At 35.0% G+C, this 27,971-nt stretch overlaps 1 protein-coding gene across 1 annotated transcript; it reads left to right on the top strand.

The window, feature by feature from the left end:
- Position 1: 1 nt before the first annotated feature.
- Positions 2 to 27,490, top strand: AIMP1 (aminoacyl tRNA synthetase complex interacting multifunctional protein 1). The gene is made up of 7 exons (XM_055434941.2): positions 2 to 154; positions 8,747 to 8,880; positions 11,843 to 11,956; positions 14,158 to 14,328; positions 20,771 to 20,982; positions 24,191 to 24,359; positions 27,249 to 27,490. Coding segments are annotated over exons 1-7 (969 nt in total). The 5' UTR covers positions 2 to 152; the 3' UTR covers positions 27,416 to 27,490.
- Positions 27,491 to 27,971: the final 481 nt, after the last annotated feature.

The raw sequence follows: 27,971 nt of genomic DNA, 5'->3' as shown, positions 1-27,971 counted from the left end.
CGGGGGACAGAGAATTTGGAGAGGACTCTGTAGACCGCTCGGGCGTTTAACGAGGACACCTTATCGGGTCCTTCCTCACTGCCTTCGTGAGGCTGAGGCGCTCCTTACCTGCTCCCGGCCGAGGCTGCTGAGGTGCCTCTGTCCACCGATACATGTGAGTGTTGTCCGCAGAGGGTCCCGGGCAGGACGGGTTACGATCCTAGGAGTCGCCTTTTCCCTTACCGGCCTTCGGGAGATAGGACCTGGCCGGCGGGTACTAGTGGGAAGCCCGCGCACAGCAGCGCGGATCTAGGCCTGAGGAAACATGGAAGAGCTTGGGACCTCTTGAAGGAGCCAAGTTTGAAAAACGGGACGCGGGGCCGAGGGAAAGGATGTTACTGGAAACAGTATATGCACAAACATGTTTACTTTTGTGCGTGTGAGAGAACACTGGGTGCAGTGATAGGAATTCGCTCTTTGCGCAGGTAGTTATTCGACGTCCACCATGTTCTAGGCACCGTTTTAGGCGTTCGTAATGGCAAGCCACTCCAGTACTCTTGCCTAGAAAATCCCATGGACGGAGGAGCCTGGTAGGCTGCAGTCCGTGGGGTCGCTACGAGTCAGACAGGACTGAGCGACTTCACTTTGACTTTTCACTTTAACACATTGGAGAAGGAAATGGCAACCCACTCCAGTGTTCTTGCCTGGAGAATCCCAGGGACGGGGGAGCCTGGTGGGCTGCCGTCTATGGGGTCACACAGAGTCGGACATGACTGAAGTGACTTAGCAGCAGCAGCAGCAAAAGGGAATGACCAAAACAGATAAAAATTCCTTTCTCCCGTAGTTAATGTTTTACTGAGGAAGACACATATTAGATAAAGTTTAAAACATTACCGTGTCTTAGGTGGTAATGAGTAGTAAAGGATAGTAGTAAAGCAGGGAAGGGGGATATGGCTTGAAATTTTAGTGTGGCCATTGAACGTCTCACTGAAAAGGTCATTCTCAAGTAGAGGTGACAGAAACAAGAGTAATTTGGGGAGGGGCTTCCCTTGTGGTTCAGTGGTAAAGAATCCATCTGCCAATGCAGGGTACACAGTTTCAACTCCTGGTCCAGAAAGATCACTTGGAAAAGGAAATGGGAAATTATTCTGGTATTCTTGCCTGAAAATACCCATGGACAGGGAAGCCTGATGGACTACAGTCCATAGGGTCACCAAGAGTCAGACGGGACTTAGTGATTGAACAACAACCATGTTTTGCCATAAGGAAGTCAGGATGAGGGATCAAACACTGCAAAAGCCATCAGGCAGAAACTAGCCTGAACAACAAGGAAGCCTGTAGGTCAGAGTTGAGTGAAGGAGTTAGAGGTGGAGAAAGAATCAGAGAGCAGGAACAGGTCATGAAGGATCTTGAAGGGTATCCTGGTCTCTTCACTAGCAGTGAAATGTTACGTCCTGACTGCCTTTTTGAAAGGATCTCTCTGACTGCGTTCAGAATAGACTGGAGAGAATAGGGTGAAAGACCAGGTAGGAGACTTGTGCACAAATTCTGGGAAGTTATGGTGGTGGCTTAAATAGGGGTGGTAAGAAATGGCCAGGGAGATTTTTAGTCCTCGTAATTTAGTTATGCAAGAATTTTAATAGATGATGAGTTAGTCTTTTTTGTTAGGGGAACACTTTAACTCCTAGTGTGAGGTTAGGAGTATCAAACACAAGTTAAAATCATGGCTTTACTATTTAATATTTGAATGGTGTTAGACAAGTCACATAATTTCTCTTGAGTTTATCTATAAACTGGAAATACTGTGTCATATAAAGATTAAATAACAGTGTATGTAATGTGCCAGGCCCATTAAAATAGTAGCTACTATTATTAACTGTGTTCTTGGATTAGAAATGGAAAAAAAGTGGTGAGTGCACCTATAAGGTGAAGTTTTGTTTAAATCCTTTGGGAAAAATCTGACCAGATAAAAGATGACCTTGTTTGGTAGAGGGTCTTGGGAAACCGAGACATATCCCTTTAAAAATTATATATATATATGTCACTGGACAAAAAGCTTTTCTGTGTTAATGGCCATAGTGTTTGAAATACATGGACTGTCTTCTCTTAGCCATACTCTCATAGCCATCCCTTAAGCCCTGAAGCATATGTCCTCATATGTAAAGGGGAAGAAGGCTCTGGTGAGTAAAGAAAAACAATCAAGAATAAATACAAATTTCCAGTTGTAAATGATTGTCAAAGGGATGCAATGTACACCATAGTGACTATGGTTAATAATAGTTTTGCATATTAGAAAATAGACTGAATCTTGATGGTCCTCGTCATTAAAAAAAATTATAACTGTGTATTGTAAAGGATGTTAACTGGATTATTGTGGTGATCACCTTGCAACCCAGTCAGAAAATGGGCAGAATATCTAATAGACATTTCTCCAAAGCAGACATGCAGATGGCCAAAAGGCACATGACAAATGCTCAACATCACTAATATTCAGTTCAGTTCAGTTGCTCAGTCGTGTCCGAATCTTTGCGACCCCATGAATCATAGCACTAATTATTAGAGAAATGCAAATCAAAACTATAGTGAGTTATCACCTTACATCAGTCAGAATGGCCATCATCAAAAAAATCTACAAATTATCAGTGCTGTAGAGGGTGTGGAGGAAAGGAAACCCTCCTGCACTGTTAGTGGGAATGTAGATTGGTGCAGCCACTATGAAGAATAGGATGGAGATTCTTTAAAGAAACTAAAATTAGGCATACAATATGATCCTGCAATCCCAGTCCTAGGAAGATAGCTGAAGAAAACTGTAACTCAAAAAGATACATGCACCCCAGTGTTTACCTAAGCATTATTTACTATAGCCAAGACGTGGAAGCAACTTAAATGTCCATCAAAGAGATGAATGGATAAAGAAGATATGGTGTGTATAGACACACATGTGTGCACACACACACATATATGCACAATGAAATAGTACTCAGCTGTAAAAAAGAATGAAATAATGCCATGTGCAGCACCATGAATGAACCTAGAGATTATCATACTAAGTGAAGTCAAGTCAGAGAGAGAATGACAAATATCATACAATATCACTTATATGTAGAATCTAAAAATGAACTTATTTGTCAAACAGAAACAGACTTACAGATGTAGAAAGCAAACTTATAGTTACCAAAGGGGAAAGGTGGGGCAGGGGGTTATAAGTTAGGAATTTGGGAGTAACTTACAGTCACTACTCTATAAAAAACGGGTTAAGTAACATGGGCCTACTGTATAGCAGTCGGAACTATGCTCAGTATTTTGTAACAACCTATGTGGGAAAAGAATACGGATAAGAATATATGTATATATCTGAATTACTTTGCTGTGCACCTGCAACTTACACAACATTGTAAATCAGCTGTACTTCAGTAATAAAGTCACAGCTAATGAATGAGGGCCAGAGCTGAAATTTGAATTCACTCCCAGATCACGTACTTGAAAGCAAAAACCTGTAAATTCAAAGCAGGTATTTCAGTACATAAAATACAGGATGTGACAAAATGTAAGAGAGCATTAGATCAATTAAATCAGTTATGGTTTTTTCCTTAATTACTGGAGCCGTTTTACAATTGACGGCATCTTATATTTGATGAGATACAATGCTTAGAGTGTCTAAGGAGAATATAAATTTTTAGCTAATTGCAATTCTGAAACAGCAAAATCAGATATTTTGAGAAATAGAGAATCACTTACAAATTTTTGTGGAGTTCTCTATACTATAAAGTAAAAATGAAAATCTGTAGTTAAAACTGCCATTTCAAAGCAATTGTTTGATTGTTTGGTTCCTAACATTGAGAGACTGGGGTAGAAGATTTGTTAATTTTTAAAATATTGGCAATTTAAAATAAGAGTGGGGAAGACTACTGAAGAGATTGCTGAAGTAAAGGGAAGCCGTTTAGAAATGATAGAGCTCTCAGGGACTTCCCTGATGGTACAGTGGTTAAGGCTTCGCCTTACAATGCAGAGAATGTTGAGTTTGATCACTGGTCAGGAAGCTATGATCCCAATGTCTTGTGACCAAAAAAAAAAAAAAAAAACAAAAAACCATAAAATGTAGGCAGTATTGTAACAAATTCAATAAAAAAATTTTTAACGGTCCATTAAAAAACTTAAAAAAGACATGATAGGAATCTCAGAAATAATCTTTTATGTATGTGTTTTAATGATAAAGATACAGTCTAAATTCATGTATTTCATAAAATCAGCTTCACCTGATTTTATGATTAGTGGCATCTTACAGCAGCATTTTAGGTTTGATGCAATATGGTGGTTATGTTGAAAAAAACAAAGTGAAAGGGCAGAGTAACTTAGCTAATACTTTTCAAAGCTTTTTATCATAAAAATGTTTATTTTTTAAAATTTAGTAGAGGAAAAAGGGGAAAAAAGCTTTGACTCTTACCATCCAAATACAGTTAACATACTGGGTATACTGTTTTCTTCTCTGTAAATGTTTTAGATTTGTAATTACTGTGCATGCAGTTAGGTATTATATCTATTTTAATCACATAATCTTTTTTTTTTTAATTTTGGTGCAGAGTAAGTCAGCATTCCCAAACTGTTACAGAAAATTCTTGTTCAAGTAAAATTTAATACCTTTTCGTTGGTTAGTATTCCATGGCTAAATACTTTGGGAAGTGCTTCATAATCATATCCTTTATCAAAATTATAGCTTGGGCCTTAAAAGAGCTAACTCCAGAATCAGACAGACCTAAGTTTTAATCCTCATTTACTAACTAGCCACATGACCTGATACAGATTAATTTTAAGTCAAGTTTTCTTCTATATATAATGGAGATAATTGCTGTATTTGTAGCTGATCTATGTACAGCGTTTAGCCAGCCCACGATAAATGCTCTGCAGAAGTTACCTATTATTAATTTTATCATCGTGAGAAATCCTGTATGTATTAGCATATTAAAAGCTCTGAGGACACTAAGCAGGCCTAAAATTTTGAAATCCAATGGATACTCAATGTAAAATTGAACACTGTGGAGCAGTCGACACAGAGTAGTGAAATGAGTACCGGGTTGAATGATAAAACATTTGTCTGAACTTAAAGCAATGTCCTTAAGCTAGCACTGTTGCCCTAAACATGAAAGTGGAAGTGTTAGTTGCTCAGTGGTGTTTGACTCTGCAGCCCCATAAACTGTCGCCCACCAGACTCCTCTGTCCATTCTCCAGGCAAGAACACTGGAGTGGGTAGCCAGTCGCTTCTTTAACCAGTGTCTGGAGAAAACCTAGATCGCTTCATCCATAGTTATTTTATGTATGAATTGTTGAATACGATCCTTCTGTATTCTCAGTATTTTAAGATTTCATGGCTCACATAAGTGTTTTCCAGTAACATTTCTGTCTGTTACTAATACTGTTTCTTTTTTTTTTTTTCTTATTTCTCCTGTTTTGTTTATCCACTTAGTAGTTAGAAAATTCATTTTTACTGAATGTTTCAGGTAGCTTATGTTTCTAGGTCCTGGTTTTTACCAATTTAAAAGTAGACATTAATTTAAGCAAGTATTTTTACACTTATGGCTAAAATAAGTATAATTTATATCCTTAGTCATAAGTGTAAAAATAATTAAATATATTAGTTATCTTTATATGGATAGTATATTAGTGTCCTGCAGTATTTAAAGTATAAGAAAAGTTGGATGTTGTTTTACCTGTTTGTATTTGAGTGAGAGATACATACATTTTATTGAGAAAAAACTTATAAAAATGTTTAAGGTTTACTTATAAAATAAAGTTTACTTATAAAAATGTTTAAAGCTGATTCTTAAACCATTTTCTACCAAATGAATTATTAACCTGTCTTAACTAGCTGTAATTTTTTTCCTGTTTTCAGTTTGTGATAATAATATATTGGTTTCCCTGGAATGGCTAGCCTTTTCACTTTATATATCCTAACCCCTCACCATTAGATAACAAAGATTTTGAAGATTATTCTATCATCTCCCTTTATCACATTGTTTCCTCTTATGTGTACATGTATTTATATGTTTAACTTATTTGTGTTACTGTGTTTTGAAACATGGCATTCTCTCTTCCTAAACTTAGCCTGTGCTTCAATATGTATCACAAAGTTATATTTTACTTAACTCATAACTATGTTTTCCAGGTAGTTAATAGATTTATTTTCAGTATAATTATAGATCTTTTTTGCTTGTAGGCTAGGATTTATTACCTGTATTTTTTGAATTATTTTTAGTCTTAATTTTGAATCTGTTTTGTAAGTTAGGGCACATGTTTCATATTTGGGTTTGTAAGCAACTTGATGTATTTGTGAGATGACTTTGTGGACCTACTGTTCAATTTATGAGACCAGTTTTACACTTAAATCTATTTATTTCATATCTGTTAAGAGAAGTTTACTAGGGTTTTTCTAACGTGTATCACTAATTTCACATTCATCTTAGTATCACTCATCAAATTTTTCATTGGTCGGGAAGCAAGTTACAACTTATGCCAAACAACTTCAGTTCAGTTCAGTTCAGTCGCTTAGTCGTGTCCGACTCTTTGCGACCCCATGAACCACAGCACGCCAGGCCTCCCTGTCCATCACCAACTCCCGGAGTTCACTCAAACTCATGTCCATCGAGTCAGTGATGCCATCCAGCCATCTCATTCTCTGTCGTCCCCGTCTCCTCCTACCCCCAATCCCTCCCAGCATCAGAGTCTTTTCCAGTGAGTCAACTCGTCGCATGAGGTGGCCAAAGTATTGGAGTTTCAGCTTTAGCATCAGTCCTTCCAATGAACACCCAGGATTGATCTCCCTTAGAATGGACTGGTTGGATCTCCTTGCAGTCCAAGGGACTCTCAAGAGTCTTCTCCAGCACCACAGTTCAAAAGCATCAATTCTTCAGCGATCAGCTTTCTTCACAGTCCAACTCTCACATCCATACATGACCACTGGAAAAACCATAGCCTTGACTAGACGGACCTTGGTTGGCAAAGTAATGTCTCTGCTTTTTAATATGCTATCTAGGCTGGTCATAACTTGCCTTCCAAGGAGTAAGCGTCTTTTAATTTCATGGCTGCAACTTAGGCCAAATCAAATCACTGTTTCTGTTAGTGATAGCTGTATTTCACCTATTGAAATATGTAATATTTGGTCATTGCTTATGTTAAACTGAAATAGACGTCAAACTAAAACAATGCTGTAACTGGGATACTAAAAGTTCAAAAAAAAAATAACTTTTTTACTTTAAATTTTCATCATATGTCCATGTATTTTTCTCTAAAATTCTGGCTTTAACGTTTGAGGAACAATAGCAAGGTTATTGTATATTCACTTTTGGTAAAAAATTGGCAGAATTTAAGAAGTTATATCTTCATTTTCACTCTTGTACATTTTTTTCCCTCTGTTTTTCTAAGCTATTAAGTAATAATCCATGGAGCAGTTTACTATGGCTTTTCCAGATTAACTACCTTTGCCCCATTATATTTTCTTCAATACTAACAACTTTATAAGGTTTTTAAAGCTGCTTCTTTGTCGTACATTGTCACCGTTATCATAAAGATTTTTGAGGGTTGGTTTTCTTTTTATAAAAAAGTAAACATCTCAGTATTCTTTGCCTAATAATTTTGAAATTTTAAATCAATCTTATATTATTTGTCCACTGTTAGCCAATTTTTTAATAAATAACTTCACCATTGAGTGTGTATTATTTATTTAAAATTAGAACTGTTTCAACAATGTTTGTGTCATGCTTTGAAATGTTAACTGATGCTAAATTAGGTAAAAAGCAATTCTTAGTATTGGTAATGACTAACCTTTTGTCATTGTGCCTATCTTAATATTTGGCAGTATAAACTTAATGATTTGGCTTCAAAAGTTTGAACTTTTGAACATGATGAATTAATCCCAGAATTTTGCTTATATATGCATTATCTGCATACCGATAGGATGTCTTCTAATTTCTATGAATTATTAGAAAATTAAATTTCTGTTTTCTTCTACAAAAGGAAATAGAATTGTATAATATACAGAATTCTATATATGTCATGTCAGTGTATGTATATATAATATATATTATGTTAGAGTATATTCTATTATATAGAATTTAGAATTCTATATATAATGTCAGTGTCTATATATGTATAGGATTCTGTATATGTGTCTATATATGTCTATATATAAAGAATTCTATAGAATTCTCTGTATATAATATATATACACTGACATTATATCTCAGTATGTATATGATTAATATTGATGTTTTCCTAATTGTGATCTTTTCCCTTTAATATTGTCTTTCCTAATTTACATGTTCTTCCTCACATGTAAGGAAGTTTGTACATAAATAGACAGTAGAAATATCCAATGCATGAGAGAAACATATAAAGAAGAAATTCAGTAATTGCCTTTACTTTGGAACTCAGGTATAGTACTCAGTTATCTCTTAGTTAAGGTTGTTAGTCTGTCTCGTAGTGTTCCTGTCTTATGTCATAATATTCTGCAGTATTTAAAGCTTTCTTTAAAACTTTCCAACCTGAAATTTGATTAAATATCATATTTTCTGCTTTTGGGAAAAATTTTTCTTTTCCAGTCAGAGTGAGGAATTAATCTATTAACATTTCTGCCTCTTAATTGATTTATTTTTCTAATATATGGTTCTATTTCTATAGAAAATGTTTTTCCTTTCAGACCGCTTGTTCATGGTGTCCTGTATAATAAACTTACTCATTCTACAGTATAATATATCACTTTCATTTATTCACTTAGGATTTTCTGCCGTTTCTTGGCAAAAATGGCAACCGGTGATGCTGTTCTGAAGAGATTGGAGCAGAAGGGTGCAGAAGCAGATCAAATTATTGAATATCTTAAGCAACAAGTTGCTCTTCTTAAGGAGAAAGCAAGTAAGAAAATTTGAAAATTTTAAGTTTTCTAGGGAGATACTTAAAATGAATTCATATAGTGACAGCAAAAAAAAACTGTGTTTACCACAGACAATATTACTTCACAGTCTTGATGATGGCTTCTGTATTCCTCTAATATTGCAGTTATGAGTGACGAAGTATTCTGGGATTAAGTTATGTTAGAATTGGTGTAAGGTGAACATGTAATATTTAGAGAAAACAATGTGTTAATTCAAGACTAGTAAAGAAAAATAATATTTAAAATAAGTTGGTATAGAGTTAGAGACTAAAAATGAAGAAAGCTGGGTGAAATCAAATAGAAACTCAAATATCTCCTTTCAGTCCAATTCAGTCGCTCACTTGTGTCCGACTCTTTGCGACCCCATAAATTGCAGCACGCGAGGCCTCCCTGTCCATCACCAACTCCCAGAGTTTACCCAAACTCATGTCCATCGAGTCAGTGATGCCATCCATCCATCTCATCCTCTGTTGTCCCCTTCTCCTCCTGTCCCCAATCCCTCCCAGCATCAGGGTCTTTTCCAGTGAGTCAACTCTTCACATGAGGTGGCCAAAGTATTGGAGTTTCAGCTTCAGCTTCAGTCCTTCCAATGAACACCCAGGACTGATCTTTAGAATGGACTGGTTGAATCTCCTTGCAGTCCAAGGGACTCTCAAGAGTCTTCTCCAACACCACAGTTCAAAAACATCATTTCTTTGGTGCTCAGCTTTCTTCACAGTCCCAACTCTCACTTCCTTATATAACCACTGGAAAAACCATAGCCTTGACTAGACGGACCTTTGTTGGCAATGTAATGTCTCTGCTTTTTAATAAGCTATCTAGGTTGGTCATAACTGTCCTTCCAAGGAGTAAGCGTCTTTTAATTTCATGGCTGCAGTCACCATCTGCAATGATTGTGGAGCCCAAAAAAATAAAGTCTGACACTGTTTCCACTGTTTCCCCATCTATTTCCCATGAAGTGATAGGACCAGATGCCATGATCTTAGTTTTCTGAATGTTGAGCTTCAAGGCAACCTTTTCACTCTCCTCTTTCACTTTCCTCAAGAGGCTTTTGAGTTCCTCTTCACTTTCTGCCATAAGGGTGATATAATCTGCATATCTGAGGTTATTGATATTTCTTCCGGCATTCTTGATTCCAGCTTGTGCTTCTTCCAGCCCAGCGTTCCTCATGATGTACTCTGCATATAAGTTAAATAAGCAGGTTGACAATATGGAGCCTTGACGTACTCCTTTTCCTATGTGGAACCAGTCTGTTGTTCCATGTCCAGTTCTAACTGTTGCTTCCTGACCTGCATATTTAACTTCATATAAAAAAAAAAATCTTTACTTTCACATTGCTCTCTTTTTGGGTATTTTTGAAATTATTTTTATAGTTTTTCAAGTGCTTATGTTTTACCTCAAAATTTCTATGATGTAGTCTCAAAAATATCAAATCTAAATTTCTGCTTAGAATTTAGGTTGTTTTTTGTTTATTTTATTTCTCAATAGCCAATGGTAATGCTATGAAAATTCCAAAGTCTTTTACCATCACTTATTTAAATAAATACTTTTCTCTTCTACTTAAAACTGAATGACTTACAAAATCCTACATTTACTATCTAAAAATTTTTTACTTTATCAAATTTTTCTTCTTTTTAAATACTCTTTTAATTATTTTTATAATGTTTTATAAATACTTTTTCTTACTGTTTTTCTTAAAATTTAAAAAGGATGTTTTTTTTACTATTTTTAAAAATCCTTAATGCTTTTTTCCATTAGATGAAGAGATTATAGAGATATAAGTAATATAGAAGAGAATTAAAAAAGAAGTAATTTATGGAGAGTAGTAGTAATAAATATGTATATGAAAGTAAATACATGGGCAGGAGTATACTGCTTGACACGAGAGTATCACCTGCTATGTGATTTGCATATATGGAATCAGCAAAAATGCAGCAGGCATAGTATAGATTGATATAATAGTGTGCCTTTGTGTTGGCAACCCAGATACCAAAATCAGCTTTGAGTCATGTTTTTGATTTACTCAAAATGATGAATGATGTTTCTTTAGGTAGAACTCTTGAACAAAACAAAGTACAGTTCACTCTTGATTTGCATGGCACTTGATTCCTAGAAAATTCAGAGTATAATGAAAATGTTTAAAAATGTTTAAATGTAAAAAATAACTAGACTCTAGGCTCAAATAATAAACAGGATTTCACCTGTGCATCTGTACCATGTCACTGCAAAATCCTGCAGAATATGAGACAGTTCTTCATTTCACAGAAATATCTAACCTATTGCAGAACATCTGAAATCCCTGACCTCTGCCTTCCAAATGCCAGTACTGACTCCCATTATTCGTGACAGCCAAAAATTCCCTTACAGATTTTTAAAAGTCCCACCTAGAGAGCGGTACCAACCCCACTGAGAATCCTTGTCTTTTATATTTTGTTTACCCTATTGCTCACCTTTAATACACTATGTTGAGCAAATCATTTCATTTAATCTTTGACCAGCTCTGCTTTTGAGACATTAGGAATTAAAGAGTTTTCATTTCCTTTTACAAGATACTGATTAAAAAGGAAGAAATGAGAGCAATTTTTTATTGTTTGGTATTATTATTCGATCTTAGACTTTTGAAAAAAGTTTAATGTATCTGATATTTGTCTCAGTTAATCTGTTTCTAACACTGAACGAGGTTCTTACATTGTCATAGCATTTTTATAAAAACTCAGAAAATGATTGATAAAGAAAACCTCTTCTGTATTTTTTACTTCACAGATTTTCTCCCTTTCTCTTTTAAATATCATGTTGTTTAATAAATATTAAACTGATACAAAGGAACTGGTGAAACATTTGGTTCTAGCTTTGTTTATACTGGCTATGCTTTTATAAAGTAGTATTCATAAGAAACCTTTTAGAAAACACAACTATATCTTAACTGGTGGTTCTTGATCTCAGTTTTGCAGGCAACTTTGAGAGAAGAGAAGAAACTTCGAGTTGAAAATGCTAAATTGAAGAAAGAAATTGAAGGATTGAAACAAGAGCTAATTAAGGCAGAAATTCAAAATGGAGGTGATTAATTATAGAAATGATAGGTTGATTTATAACAATAATTATTACATTTTTTATTAAGTTGGGTTTTACGCTTGATTACTCGTCTCATCCTCACACCTTCCCTTCTCATGCATTTATCCTCTTACATTGAAGAGGAAATAGAGACTTAGAAAAGGCAGATATATGATCTTGCCTATGATCATGCAAAAAGTACCAAAATTGGAGTTTAGAGAGCTGTACTCTTCTTAGTCTCTACTGTGATCATCATTGATCCCCTATTAAACTCGATCATCACTCTTCCCTATTGAGTAGTTGTTGAAAATAAGCCATGATAGTATTTAGTTAACATTTATTAAGTTTGACTGTATGCCAGGCACTACCAAGTGCTTCATACACGTTTTGTATTTTATCCTTAAAATCTTGTGTACACAGATATTCTTGTTTTATACATTGATGCTTAGAGATGTAATTTGCCTGAAATCAAATACTGTTTTTTAAGTTATCCAAATCAGCAGATAATTATCATTTCACCTGGTATGTTGTAAATGAAATGGAAGTTTTTATTGAATTATTTTAAAAGTGTCTAGATAAATTCATACTATTATAAAATGACATTAATAGGAATAGGTGGAGCTTTTCATTACTAAATGAAGCAGTAACTTCCAAGGAACTTATAAATACCTCAGAAAAGTGGTTTGAATATTGGCTGGAAAATAAGCCACATCATAATCCTGCACAAGATTATATTCTTCCATGTTTACTAGGCACTGAATATGTTTTTCACATTGTTGGAGCAGTTTCTTTAAAACATTTTTTGAAATAAAATTATGAACAAGTAATGCTGTCTTATTAATTCTGATATAAAAATGACTTACTGAAACATATTTCCAATTGATTGTTCAGTTTAAGAGAAAACGTGAGTGAAAAACATGCCGTATTGCCAAACCCTGAGAGGTGTAGTCTCTGGAAACAGACAGCCTGGGTATAAAATCTTATATCCCTAATTCACTATGTGTGTGATGAACCAGGTTCTTAACTTCATAGATGGTTTATTAAGTTAGACTTTATGCTTGGTTACTCATGAGAAAGGCAGCATGCATTTATCATCTTATACTGAAGAGAAAATAGCAACTTAGAAAAGGCAAATAAACGATCTTGCCTAAGATCATGCAAAAAGTGTCAAAATTGAAGTTTAGAAAGATGCGCTTCTAATCTCTCTGATCAACCTTCTGGCTCAGGTTGGTCATCTGTAAATGTGGATACTGCTTAGGGTATTTGTAAGAATTGTAGAGTTAATTCAGATAAAGCATTTTGATAAGTGTTTGGGACACAGTAAATATTAGTTTATATGGTTGTTATCTGTAATTTTCTCAGTTTAGTCATTAGTGATTGAAGGAGAATAATGCATTTATTCTTTTATGGTTAAAATATACTTCATTTCCTGGCAGCAGCCTTTTTACAGTCTTAGATAGTAGAGACTTGATAATTATATTTGCTGAATTTTCTTTTTTAAGAAGAGTTCATATTCTACCATATGACCCAGCAGTTCACTGCCAGTTATATATCTGAAAAACCAAACGTTAATTAGAAAGGATTATATCCACCTCAGTTTTCCAGTGGCATTGTTTGCAGTTGCCAAGATGTGGAAGCAACCTAAATGTCCATCAACAGATGAGTGGGTAAAGGAGATGTGGCATACACACATGCACGCACATGTACACGATGGAGTACTATTCAGCCATAAAAAAGCATGAAATTTTGTCATTCGCAGCAACATTGGTGGACTCGGTATTATGCCAAGTGAAATAAGTCAGACAGAAAAAGTCAAATACTTATAGATGGAATCTAAAAATTACAACAAACTAGGGAATACGATAAAAAAAATAGCTGACTCATAGATGTAGTGGTTACATCTAACAGTGGTTAGCACCGGAGAGAGGCAAAGTGGGGGGCAATATTGGAGTTGGGGATTAAGAGGTACAAATAATTGTGTATCAGATAAGCTACAAGGATATGTTATACATCATGGGGAATATAGGCAATATTTTTTAATAACTATAAATACAGTATAACATTTAAAATTGTTACTCATATTGAACACCTGTAATATACAATATTGTATATCAATGGTATTTGTTTCAAAATAGTTTATGATTCAGTTTCATAGTTTTCTGTTTGTTTGTTTAACATAAATGACATTATTTCATTTTCTTTGTCAGTAAAACAAATACCATTTCCATCTGGTCCTCCACTAAAAAGTGATTCTACAGTTTCTGAAAATGAGATACAGTCTATACCAATAACAACCATATCTTCTGGTGCTAAAGAGCAAGTAAAAGGTGGAGGAGGAGAAGAAGAAAAGAAGATGAAAGAGAAAGCTGAAAAGAAAGGTATTTTTTAACAGTTAAATTTGTTTGGCACTTGACTAGTTTACCAAATGTCAACATTTTTTATAATGGTGTCAAGAAGAAAGTTCAAACTTTTATGAATTAAAATAAAGTTTAAGAACAGTAGGATAATGGAACATTAAAGGTGGGCTCTCAAGGGTGTGTAAAGGTTGACAGGGTAAGAGCATGACTTGAGATAGAAGGACTAGCATAACTAAAACCAGAAAGTGGAGAACCATATGTAGTTTGGTATGACTGAATTTGAAGGTATTTGTAGGGAACAGTTTCAGAGAAATCACAGGTAGAAAGTTAGCTTGGAAGCAGTCATGAAGATCAGAAAACAATATTCCAGTCAAAGTAGAATGTCTGAACTAGCATTGGGGTGTTAATGTTTTAGGAATCCGTAAGAACTGAAGTAGAAAGTATATCACTGTCCACTTAAACAACTAGAGTAGAAATCTTGCAGTCAACCTTAACTTGTCACTGTCCCTCAATTTTTGTATCTAACTGACCACCAAAACCTGTATAGTCATATCTCAGGGATATTGCTGATTCATTTCCAGACCATCAAAATAAAGCAGATAGCACAAGAAAGCTAGTCACAAGAATTTTTTGGTTTCCCAGTATATATGAAAGTTATGCTTACATTGTACTGTAGTCTATTAAGTGGTCAATAGCAGTATACCTAAAAAACAAATAAACTGTACATAATTAAAAATACTTTATTGCTAAAACATGCTGACAATCACCTGAACCTTTAGCAAGTCAATCTTTTTGATGGGGGAGAGTCTTTTTTCAGTGTTGATGGCTGCTGACTGATCAAGCTTATGGTTGCTGATGGTTGACTGGCTGTGGCAGTTTTTTAAAATAAGACAACAATGAAGTTTGCTGTATTGGTTGAATCTTCCTCACAAACTATTTATCTGTAGCACACAGTTCTGTTTGATAGCGTTTTACCCACAGTAGAACTTCTTCCCAAATTGGAGTCAGTCTTCTCAAACCCTGCCAACTGCTTTATCAGCCAAATTTACGTAATGTCCTAAATCCTTTGTTACATTTCAACAATCTTCACAGCCCCTTCACTAGGAGTTGATTCCATGTCAAGAAACTACTTTCTTTGCTCATTCATTAGAAGCAATTCCTTATTCACTAATACTTTATCATGAGATTGCAGCAATTTAGTCACATCTTTAGGCTTCACTTGTAATTCTAGATCTCTTGCTAAATCTGCAGTGTCTTCCTCCTCTGAAATCTAGAACTCCTCGAAGTTATACATGAGGGTGGGAATTGACTTCTTCCCAACTCCTGTTAATGTTGATATTTGACCTCTTTCCATGAATTCTTAGTGGCATCTCGAATGGTGAATCATCTCCAGAAGTTTTCAATTTACTTTGCATCATTCTGTCAGAGGAATTACTATATGTGGCAGCTATAGCTTTAAAAAGTGTATTTCTTAAGAATAAAACTTGAAAGTCAAACTTATTTCTTGATCCATGGGCTGTAGAATAGATGTTGTATTAACCGACATGAAAACAAGCTGACTCTCACTGCACATCTTTATTAGAGCTCTTGGGTGACCAGGTGGATTGCCAGTGAGCAGTAACATTTTGAAAGAAATCATTCTTGTGAGGTGAAAGTCTCTCAACAGTAGGCTTAAAATATTTTGTAAACCATGTTGTAAACAGATGTACTGTCATCAGGCTTTGTTGTTCAATTTATGGAGCACAAGCAGAATAGATTAAGTGTCATTCTTAAGGGCCAGAGGATTTTCAGAATGGTGAATGAGCCTTGGCTTCAACTTAAGGTCACCAGCTGCATTAGCCCCTAACAAGAGAGTCAGCCTGTCCTTTGAAGCCAGGCATTGACTTCTCCTCTCTAACTATGGAAGTCCTAGGTGGCGTCTTCTTACGATAGAAGGCTTACAATTTTTATCTACATTGAAAATCTGTTGTTCAATGTAGCCACTTCGTTAATTATCTTAACTAGACCTTCTGAATTTCAGCTTTTACATCACTTGCTGCTTAACCTTGAATTTTTATGTTATGAAGACAACTTCTCTCCTTCAATCTCATGAACCAGGCGCTGCTAGCTTTAACCTTTTGTTTTTGCAGATTTCTCATCTCTCTTAGCCTTCACACAATTGAAGAGAGTTAAGGCTTGGCTCTGGCTTAGGCTTTGGCTTAAAGGAATATGTCTGGTTTCCTCTTCTCTCCAGGCCATTAAAGCTTTCTCCATATTATCAACAGGACTGTTTTGCTTTCTTGTCATTCATGTCTTCTCTGGAGTAGTACTTTTAGTTTTCTACAACAACTCTTTTCTTTGCATTCACAGCTTGGCTGTTTGGCATAAAAGATCCAGCTTTTGGCCTGTGTTGGGTTTCAACATGCCTGCTTCACTAAGCTTAATCATTCCTAGCTTTTAAATGTGAAGAATATGTGACTTTTCCTTTCACTTAATCACTGATTAAAGGCCATTGTTGGGTTCTTTTTTTTTTTTTAATGACAAAGATTTTTAAAGTTTTGTTGTTGCTTTTACACTTCAGAGTCTTGTATTGATGTCCTGGTCATACCTTTATGCAACAAAAACATATACAGTTAAACTCATTTTTTGTATTACTGGACCATAATGTTCTATAAGAGTTCTGTCCAATAGATATATAACATGAAGTGTATATATGGTTTAACGTTTTTGAGCAATCTCATTAATATAAAAAGCAAGTGAAATTAATTTTAATAATACATTTTAACCTAATACATTGAAAATATTATTTGAACATGTAACCAAAATAGAAATTATAAATGGGATATTTGCATTCTCTTTCTTCATTGTAGGTTTCTTAATTGGCTTAATTTCAGCTGGAGGAAAGGGAGAGAGACAGATGGGTTGGTTGATGGTCGAACAGTCAGAACACACACAATTATTAAGTTCAGCATTTTATATGGGCATGGTTCGTGGTACCCCAAAGCATTTACAATAGTGACATCAAAGATCTCAGACGGCAGATCACTATGACAAATATAATAATGAAAAAGTATGAAATATTTTGAGAATTATGAAAATGTGACACCAAGACACAAAGTGACAAATGCTGTTGAAAGAACGGTGTCAAGAAAGTTGCTTGATGCAGAGTTGCCACAAACCTTCAGTTTGTAAATAATGCAGTTATCTGCAAAGCACAATAAAGGGAAGCACAATAAAATCAGCTTTGGCTGTAATTCCTACCACCAAAACCTATCTGCAGCCCAGTTCTGTGCCTGCATTTTGTTAGGTGCTACCAGGTTTTTCAGGCTTCCCAGGTAGCTCAGTGGTAAAGAATTCACTTGCCAATGTAGGAGACAGTGGAGATGCAGGTTTGATCCCTGGGTTAGGAAGATCCCTTGGAGGAGGAAATGGCAGCCCACTCTAGTATTCTTGCCTGGAAACTCCCGTGGACAGAGGGGTCTGATGGGTTATAGTCCATGGGGTCACTAAAAGTCCGACACAGCTGGAGCGACTTAGTACGTTGTGACACCAGGTAGTTCAGGTTCTCATGATCTCATCTGAATTAATGTTAAAGCCTCATGTTTTCTAGTTTGTCGTTACCTGGCTGCTAAAGCTATTTTTCTAATCATAAATCTGACTCCTTATTTATTAACTTTCCTTTATTCCTTTCTGGACTTCATTTTCCCAAATGTCAAAAAATAACGTTTTTATAATTCATTACACATGCCTCTCATGGTACTTAAACTCTGTAAATTTTTTTGGAAAATATAAAAGGGCTGAGGGATTCGTGAACTGATCTAAGCCATTTTAGCACCTAACTCTTGTCAATTCCTTTTGATAAGAATGAATAGCTTCTAGGAGCTGTGGATCCTTTTCTACATCACTTCACCACTAGGTGGTATGGTTACAATGAAAGCAAGTCAGACTGATTCTTTCTTTTTATGAATTTTATAAATAGGCACAAAACATTCATGCAACCTGTTTTTATAAGTTTGGTAAAAAGTCCGTCCTCAAAGAGGATGCAGTATTGTGGACACAAGGTCAGTCAACCTTGTGGTTAAATGAGACAACAAAGTCTTCCTTTCGAGGAGGGAGCATCCAAGACCAAATGGAGATCTAGGTCTTGAATACCTGTGTTCAGTAGAACTTTCTGTTTTGTATGGGTGGGTTATCCCACACAGTAGACGTAGCCATGTGTGGCTGCTGAACGTTTTAAAACGTGTCTAGTATGACTAAAGAACTGAATTTTAAATTATTTTAAATTTAAATGTTAAAAACTGTATGGAGTCAGCAACTACTGTATTGGACAGTGCTGGAATAGAGGGCGAATAGAGGGCTGTTTCATCATTGTTGACTGCCAAGATTGCCAGATTCCAAAATTCTGCTCTTGCTAGGACTATGGCACCCATACAGTCTTTCTGTACTGCACTTATGAGCATCACTCATTTGTTAATGAAACATTTCTAAAGTCTGTTTATGATGACTGACAAAGTTCTTGGTATGGAATTTCATATTTACAATCAACCTGTGTAATGTAGATTCCTGAAGAAGGTATTTCCAATGCCTAAAGTTTTAAAATTCATGAATGTAGCTATATCATATTGTTATAGTAGTATGTATGTTGTTCAGTCACTTACATGTGTCCAACTCTCTGTGACCCCATGGACTGTAGCTTGGCAGACTCCTCTTGTCTGTGGGGTTCTTCACTAAAGAATACTGGAGTGGGTTGCCATATGTAGTATTTTAAAATAAGTACATATTTTATCACTCAAAGGTAACTATTAAGGTTTTTGTAGTAATTATATATATATATATTTATCATTAGGGCTCTTAACTATTTTAAAAAAATCTTTGCTGATATGTTACATGGAAAGTGGTATTTTTAAAAATTGCTAATGAGACTAAAAATTTGTCATTTATTTTGAACTAGCTCTACTTTCTCTTTTATAAGCAATCTTTGTGAAAATTATGAATGTCTTTTAAGCAAAATCATCTATTCCCACTCCAGACAGAATTACTGTTCCCTGTGCTTCTGTATTTCTTTTTATTTGTAATGTTTATCACATGTTCATTATGTATATCTTTTTTTTCTTTAATGTTATTTATAGCCATGCTGGGTCTTCAGTGCAGACTTTTCTCTAGTTGTGGCAAGTGGGCACTGCTCTCCAGTTTGGGTGCACTGGCTTCTCATTGAAGTGGCTTCTCTTGTTGCAGAGCATGGGCCCTCGGACACTCAAAACTTCAGTAGTTGCAGCTTGTGGGCTCAGTAGTTGCAGCTCCAGGGTGCAGGCTTAGTAGCAGATCACAGGCTCAGTAGTTGTGACATACAGGCTTAGTTGCTTCACCACATGTAGAATCTTCCTGGATCGCGGGGATCAAACCTGCGTCTCCTGCATTGGCAGGTGGATCCTTTTCCACTGACCCACCAGGGAATCCCACATCTGTCTGTCTTACGAGAGATTTTTGGTGCCTGGCTAGTATGGGCCACTAGCCCACATCGTCTTACTTTTTTCAGTGCCTTAGATCTCAGTAAATATTTATCCAGCGATAAAACAAAGAAGTAGTTAAGAAACAGTGCTTTCGAGTCATAACAGCTTATGTCCTACAGATTAGGAGGTAGTTTTGTCTTACTTTTTTTTTCTGCCAGAGAAGATAAATGTAAACTTTAGGAATTTGAACTGTATTCAGGTTGCATTTTGACTTAATGGCTAAAGTGATCTTATGCTTATAAGAGTTATATTATCAGCATGTAAATAAAAGTAGAATTTTGAAAGCATAATTGGAATAAAATATTTTCCTCCACTCAAATAGTTTCTGTAGACAAATCTAAAGTTCTAATAAGTTTTCAGAGGAGTATAAGAAATGGAGAAATTCATTGTATACTTACTGGTATATTTAAGTGGTGACAGACACTTTTTATTAGTGAAATTATATTTGATTGTAGTTCATGCTGTCAGCTGGCTACTTCTGATATTCTTTCTAAAGAATTTTTCACTCTTGTAGAGTCACAGTAATTCTTAAAGGATTTTTTCCCCTCTGTTTCAGGGAAAGGGAAATTTTTTCTGTAGAGGGTTATTTACAGACTATAAAGTCTCTGTTACAATTAGTCCACTCTGCCAGAGTACCAAAGCATGCATAAACAGTATATAAATTAATGAAAATGATTTTGTTCTAGTAAAACTATTTCACAGGCAGCAGGCTGGATTTGACCTTGAGCCATAGATTACCAACATCTATTCTGTGTCTTTAACTAGAGATATAGACAGTTCTACAGAGAAATAGCTTAAAGGGTATTCAAGATGTTGTGACATGGGTCATTCTTTCCTTTGTTACTTAAATGAAGGTAGACGATAAACCCTCAGTTTTTTTTTTCTTTTAAACTCATCAGAATCAGTACTGTGGAGATTTTCATACTATATTTTTGTTTTACTTCTGAAGTTTACCCTTTGTAACTATTTTCTAGGAGAGAAAAAGGAGAAAAAACAGCAACCAGTAGCAGGGAGTGCTGACTCTAAGCCTGTTGATGTTTCCCGTCTGGATCTTCGAATTGGTTGTATCATCACTGCCAGAAAACACCCTGATGCAGATTCTTTGTATGTAGAAGAAGTAGATGTTGGAGAAACAGCCCCAAGGACAGTGGTCAGTGGCCTGGTGAATCATGTTCCTCTTGAACAGGTAATCTATGTAGCTAAAATTATTTCTACATATGCATTTTGGTGTCAATCCCTCTTTCTTAATGTTTTTTCATGTAATTTTGTATCAGACCACACAACATGTCAATATTGATTAATTCAGTTGATTATTTGAATATGATAAATCCACCAAAAAGTACACAAAACTACCAAAAACTTGCAAAAGATCTGTAAATTAAGATCAAAGTCATGACCATAGAAAGAAGAAATGATGTATTATTTTTTCTCAATTTTTAAAAGTGTTTTTAGTTTGTTATTTTATCATCACTGTTCCATTGTGGAATTTTATTCCCTGATTTTAATTTTAAAATCAGCATTATATAAGCTCAGAAAGCACCAATCTAAAATTAAGAAAACAAGCTTTATATCTTTATAACTCAAGTGTTTTCATACTGGAAGAATAAAGAGGAGAGGGAATTGTGAAGATTGAACTTGAACTTTTTAATGGTATTCCTTTGTTCATTAAAAATAGCATGTTTTAAAATTTATTATTTAGATATTTAAATATATCTATATTTCCAATGTCAGACATTAATAATTTATAACTTGTTCTCTCTAGACATCTTCTATAGAAACTTGCATCATCTACCTATTTCCTCTGCTCCATCGTGCTTCAGAGATACTGCAAAGACCATGGTCTTCAACATTAAAAGTAGTTTTGCCTCTCGGTTCTTTGCCAGCTCTGTTGCTGATTGACTTTGTGAACTTGCACAAGTCCCTACGTTATTCATTCTTATTTCTAGATGCTGATATTTACTGCGAATCTGCACTGTGCCAGGAACTGTTGTAGGCAAGTGAATAGAAAGAAAGATAGGTAGATAGATGAATGATAGATTCGTTTAAAAAAAAAAAGCCCTGGGACTTCCCTGGTGGTCCAGTAGTTAAGAATCTGCCTTTCAATGCAGGGGATGTAGGTTTGATCCCTCTTTGAGGATCTATGATCCCACATCCATGGGGCAACTAGAAAGAACTCTGTGTGTAGCAGCTACTAAACCTGTGTGCTCTAAAGGTAGCATGCCGCAGCTAAGAGCCTTCATGCCACAACAAAGGCCCATCACTGCCAATAATAATAATAAAATAAACAAAAGGCCCTGCCTTTGTGAAACTCATATCTGGGAGAATCAGAACTTCCATGATAGATAGTGTGTTAATATCAGGAAAAAAATAAAGTAACGAAAGAATCTAGAAAGTATTGAAGCTAGGGGAAAAAAGTGGCCAGGGAAGAGCAAAGTGGTATTTAAGTAAAGGTCTAAGAAAATGAAGAAAACAAATTGTTCTGTCTTATGGGATAGCATTTTCAGGCAGCCCTGAATCAGATGTTGTCCTGGGATGTTCAAAGAACAGCAGGAAGCCAGTGTCATTGTAGCAGACTAAATAACGGGAAATGTCATGGGAGATGAAGTCAAGAGATAAGGATGCCAAACGCTCTAGGGTCCTAGAGATCATTGTAAAGACTTTGGCTTTTATTCTGAGTGAGATGAAAGCCACTGGAGGATTTTTGAGCTAAGGGGTAATATGGTCTGTCTCACATATTAATAGTATCATCTGGTTGCTTTGTTGAGGGAAGAAAGATGGAATTAAGGAGATCAGTGAAGAAATTTCTCTTATCTGTGAAAAAAGATAGATGACACTGGTGTGTGCTTTTTGTTTTTAACCTTCATTTTGTATAGGACCAGGACACTCTCATAACAACTTAACGAGGTTAGGTTCATAAGGAGCCCTGGAGAAAGAACCAACTGATCTTGAGCCAGCTCAAATTTGAAAAACTCCTCCTCGTTGGGGCTTCAACTTTTTTGTTCTCCTAAGTTACAGACTAGTTCTTCTCTTCCAAAAGCTGCCATTCACAGCCATATGCAAAGTGATTTATATACATATCTGTATCTAACCATCAAGTCAGTACTAGTCACAGTCTGTAAAGTAACTGCACTTAGCTCCCTGAAACTATACTAAATTTTGTATATTTGTTTATTTTTCTAAGGTAAAAGTCTACAGCTATCATCTGATTCTTAACAGACTGCATATAGCTAACCCTGTTGTTTTTCTTGTACATATTTGGTGTAACTTTTTAAAATTAATTTCCCATAAATGTGGCATCTTAAAGTTATTTAATGTCTGAAGAGAATAAGAATTCATGAAGATCACCAAAAAGAGGGCCTTTTCTGTTTGAACCTTAAGTTCATTTTTTTTTTAATCTTAGAATGTGGTGGTAAATTTGTACATAACATTTATTTATAAAACCATGTTTCATCTAGAATGTGTCGTCTCCACATGCAGTGACCCTTCTTGAATGTTACTTTGTTTTAAACCTACTGAAAGAATTTAAACAACTGTATCCCTTATTTTTGCTCATTGAGGAAAAAGTTGACTTCAACTCTTGAAGTTTGAAGACATTTCTATTTACTTCTATAACAAATTATAGAAATAGCTATCGTTTGTTATGCTGTGCATAAAGCTTAAATTGTTAAGTGATCAGTACTTTTTAATTTAGGAAATGAATCTTGCATAGTATTGAAAATGATCAAACATGTAGGGGAAAATGTGCATTTATTTTAGTGCTGTTGCTAAGCTAAATGCTTTATATATATATATTGTGATTTAATCCTTGTGGTGTCTTTATATCATTTCCTTCATTTTGTGAGGAAACAGGGAGATCAACTTTATGAGTCTCATTGCTAGTACATGAGAACTAGCAATGAAATTTAAAACCAAATCTGTTTCACTCAGTCATTTATTTATTTTTAAGTGAAATATTATTGCCTCTGCTGTTTGATCTATTAATGCATTGTCAGTTTGTAGAATTTTTTTTTTTTTTTATGTTGATATAAAGCTTCTTTAACAACATAGAAGATTTTGGACACAGCTTCCCTGGTGGCTCAGAGGTTAAAGCGTCTGCCTGCAATGCGGGAGACCTGGGTTCAATCCCTGGGTCAGGAAGATTCCCTGGAGAAGGAAATGGCAACCCACTCCAGTATTCTTGCCTGGAGAATACCATGGAGGGAGGAGCGTGGTAGGCTAGAGTCCACAGGGTCGCAAAGAGTTGGACATGACTGAGCAACTTCACTTTCAAGGATAAAACAGCCACAAAAATAGAACATTTGATATTTAGCATATTAGATGTGCCTTAATGTATTCTAGATAAGATTATTCTAAATCTCTGTACATCTTTAATCATCAATGTATATTTCACACAGATGCAAAATCGGTTGGTGGTTTTACTTTGTAACCTGAAACCTGCAAAGATGAGGGGAGTAGTATCTCAGGCAATGGTGATGTGTGCAAGTTCACCAGAGAAAGTGGAAATCTTGGCACCTCCTAATGGATCTGTTCCTGGGGACAGAATTACTTTTGATGCTTTCCCTGGTAAGTTAGTTACTGTTAGTTACTATTTGTAATTTGGGAATCATGATTCTGAAAGCTATGTTTGGAATGTTTAAATTTAAAATCACTTATGTATATGACTTGTAAGACTACACTAAATGACCATTGTTAGTGATATTTTTGTTTATTGAGATTGACATAAGATGGTACATTAAGCACAACTGTCTAATTATTCCTTCCCCATGAACACTCAAATTGCATAAAACACCAGGGAGATTGTATCCTAAGTGAAATAATAATTTTGATACCTCTATAACAGAAGAATGTGATACGGATAGAGAACCAGTTAATGTGCTACAAAATCATTTAAGCTTAGATTATCTCAGAATGCAACATAGAAAGATGAAGAGATAGAAAGTTCAGACAGGGAGCCGAAAATGTATAATTCTCAAAGTCAACCTAGTAATATACTTGCATATGCTTTTACTAGCCTTTAGGATTTAGAGGAAATCTCTTAAGTTGAAATTTATTTTTTTTTAATAATCTAAAAGGAAGATTCATTTCATATCATTTCTTCTCTCTAGTAAAGTGCTCCTGAGACAGATGAAGCTTCCTAACATGTGAGAAAGTTTCTTCAAAGAGGTCTTTTGAAGCAGTAAAGAAAGGATGCTTGGCAGATGTAGAATAAACATTTCTTTGATAAAAGTGGAAGACCTCTTAAGAGGAAAAACAGAAATTAAAAGACTATATTGCCTTTTGGTTCTAGGAGCACCACTGCTTACCGAGAAATCAAAACACTTCCCCAAACCTTATGCTTTTGGTTAGGATGTCATGTTTATATCTGACAAACCTGAAATTCTATTTTTCTAAATTGGACTGGAATGAAAATAAAAAGTGAACTTGTCCTCTTAAGATTCAGCATACACTGAGGAAAAAAAATCTTGGTTTGTCTTTTCAGATTAACATTTGCCTTCCTTTTTACTTAAATATTTAAGATGAGTGCATTTTAAATTTTATTTTTCTATATAAATTGTTAAGTCAGATATTTAGAACTGGAAGAAATCATTTATTTTAACCCATTACTTTACAAATTTAGAAACCGAGACCCAGTAGAACTTAGCTACCAACTTAAGGTTTTGTAGAAGGGTCAAAAAATAGATGTGCCTGAATTGCAAATATTACCAGCATTTTTGTTGGTGGATCATTGCTTGCTATGAATTCATATGGACTATTTCATCAGAGAAGGCTTATAGTTCTTTTATTTCTATGACAGCTTTCATTCCCCTTAATCTTTCAATCTGTTTGGCTGTTGGTATGTGTTTAAATCTACATCATTGCAGTCTAAAATTCCCTTCATATTCATAGTTTCTCCCTGTGCTTTAGTAAATGAATATGTAGATAACATACAAAAATTTTCTAAAGTGAAAGGGAAAAACCTAACATTTAAGTGGCCCATGCAGTTGTTTGAATTATACTCTTGTAACTTATAAAATGCTTAACCAAGCTCAACAGATCAAATAATTGATAAACTTGGGGATGTGAGGTCTGTTAATTCTCATCCTGCTTATGCACCTCAGTTGCTGCTTCTGTAGCAGTAAATCTGAAAGGAAATAACAGTTAATTCTATGTATGCAACAGATCATTAGTCTTACTGTATTTTTTTTCTTTTCCCAGAGAGTGCCATGATTTAGCCATACTTTATTTTTTAGCATATGTTTTACATTTTAAAGCTTAAGGTGTCTGCTGGTACGTTTTGATGTTCTTTGATGTGCTCAGTGTCTAGAGATTTACATTTCATGTTATAGTAAGTGTGGTATAGAAATTGCATTTGGGGCTCAAACCTTTGAATTGCAAATTGGCTTTGAATAACGATTTTCCAACTACAAAACCACTGCTTCCATAAAGTTTAGAAGATGCTACATGATATATTTATAATAATGGCTAAAACCCCTCCCCACTCTTCTTTTAGTCTTAAATCTGTAAAGCCATAAATTATTTCAATATCTAGTCCCTAAAGTATCAACCAAAAATAACTTGAACACAGTATTACAGCAAGAAGACAAAGACACTGACACTCCCTCCTCTTTCTTTTCCTTTTTTTTTTTTTGAGAATGCACTGGATTTAGTCTCATAATAAATGGAAATTTGCATTCAGACTTTTCTGAGATCATGATTATTCCTATTAGTTTTGAGTCTTATTAATAAATCTGAGTTGATGCTTAATCTCAAAGCATGTATAAATGCAAGACTCTTTAGCTTTTGGACCCAATTACTCTTTAAAAATGGGGTGTGTTTTTGGTATTAAGTGGTATGAGTTTTTTATATGTTTTAGATATCAGCACGTTATCAGCCAAATTGTTTGCAAGCTTCTTCTCTCATTCAGCTGGTTCTCTTTCTATCTCATCAAGTAGAATGGGCAGCAGATGAAATTCATAGTAGTTATCATATTTAGCTAGATAACCCTAACATTAAGTTATTTCCAGTACTGTAGGAAATCTTTAAGTACTATAGCAGCAATTTAGTCATCTTTTGTTGAAACATATAGTAAGGCATAAGCTGCTTCTGCCATGTATAAAAATGCAACACATCAAATTATGCTCTCAACTGTTCAAAATCTTTCTTTATATGTAGTGATAAAATGAGTATCTTGTATTTTCATTCTAATCATTTGGGAAATAAATTAGCTGTACAGCTGTCTCTTAAAAGAGTAAAAAATAATACCTGTAACATTTGTAAGGAAATAACAAAATGTTTTACCAATCAAGAATATAAAAGTGCTGATGTCATAGAAATAAAGTAAGTGTTAAAAGTAAATATTTAGATTCTTATCAGGTCTAAAGATGAGAGATTGTGTCTAGGACAATTCACTAAAAATCTCTGACGACAGTTTATTAATATGTTAGCTATGTATTATTTTCCCTCTCCCAACAGGAGAGCCCGACAAGGAGCTGAATCCTAAGAAGAAGATTTGGGAGCAGATCCAGCCTGATCTTTACACTAATGATGTATGCGTGGCTACGTACAAAGGCGCTCCCTTTGAGGTGAAAGGGAAGGGAGTGTGTAGGGCTCAAACTATGGCCAACAGTGGAATCAAATAAAATACTTCAGTTTCTGAAATACATTAGAGAAAACAATAAAAAGAAATACATTTGTCACGCATACCTAAAATATAACTGGCTCATTTTTGTGGTTATTTCTCTTCTAGATTTGAGTAGTCTTTTACATGGTATGTATTGTTTTCCATTGATTAGAAAAACACTACGTTTATACCTGTAAGTTTTGAGCCTACAGGGAGGAATTTGCCTGTGTGTCATGATGATTTATTGTTCAGTGATTATGTTGGCTAGCACGTTGCTTTTTCTTTATACATTTAGAAAACTTCAGATTAACATTTATTTTCTCATTTGTAGGCACATGTTGCATGCAATTTGAAGGTCTTGGCTTTTTAGTATCTTTATTATAAATGTCTTCTCTTTAAAAAAAGACAAGTTAAAATTTCTGTCAGGCTTATTAACTAGTCATATTGTAATGGTATTGAAAATGACCATCTGTTGATTCTGAAGAGCCAAACAGCATAAAAGCTAGGAGACATGGCATTTGAAAATTGTTGTTTTTGCTTGCCAGAGTAACCCAGATTTGTATACTTACAGTGAT

The sequence above is a fragment of the Moschus berezovskii genome, chromosome 5 (genome assembly GCF_049115385.1).
Source record: "Moschus berezovskii isolate FMDL1 chromosome 5, NW_MosBer_1.0, whole genome shotgun sequence".
Taxonomy (NCBI): Eukaryota; Metazoa; Chordata; class Mammalia; order Artiodactyla; family Moschidae; genus Moschus; species Moschus berezovskii.
The sequence above is the reverse complement of the archived record's forward strand: the minus strand, read 5'-3'. Positions and strand labels throughout refer to the sequence as shown.

Coding starts and splice junctions, on each gene's coding strand:
- AIMP1 (XM_055434941.2), top strand. Junction 11,957..14,157: donor GGCAGAAATTCAAAATGGAG/GTGATTAATTAT, acceptor TTTCTTTGTCAG/TAAAACAAATACCATTTCCA. Junction 20,983..24,190: donor ATCATGTTCCTCTTGAACAG/GTAATCTATGTA, acceptor TATTTCACACAG/ATGCAAAATCGGTTGGTGGT.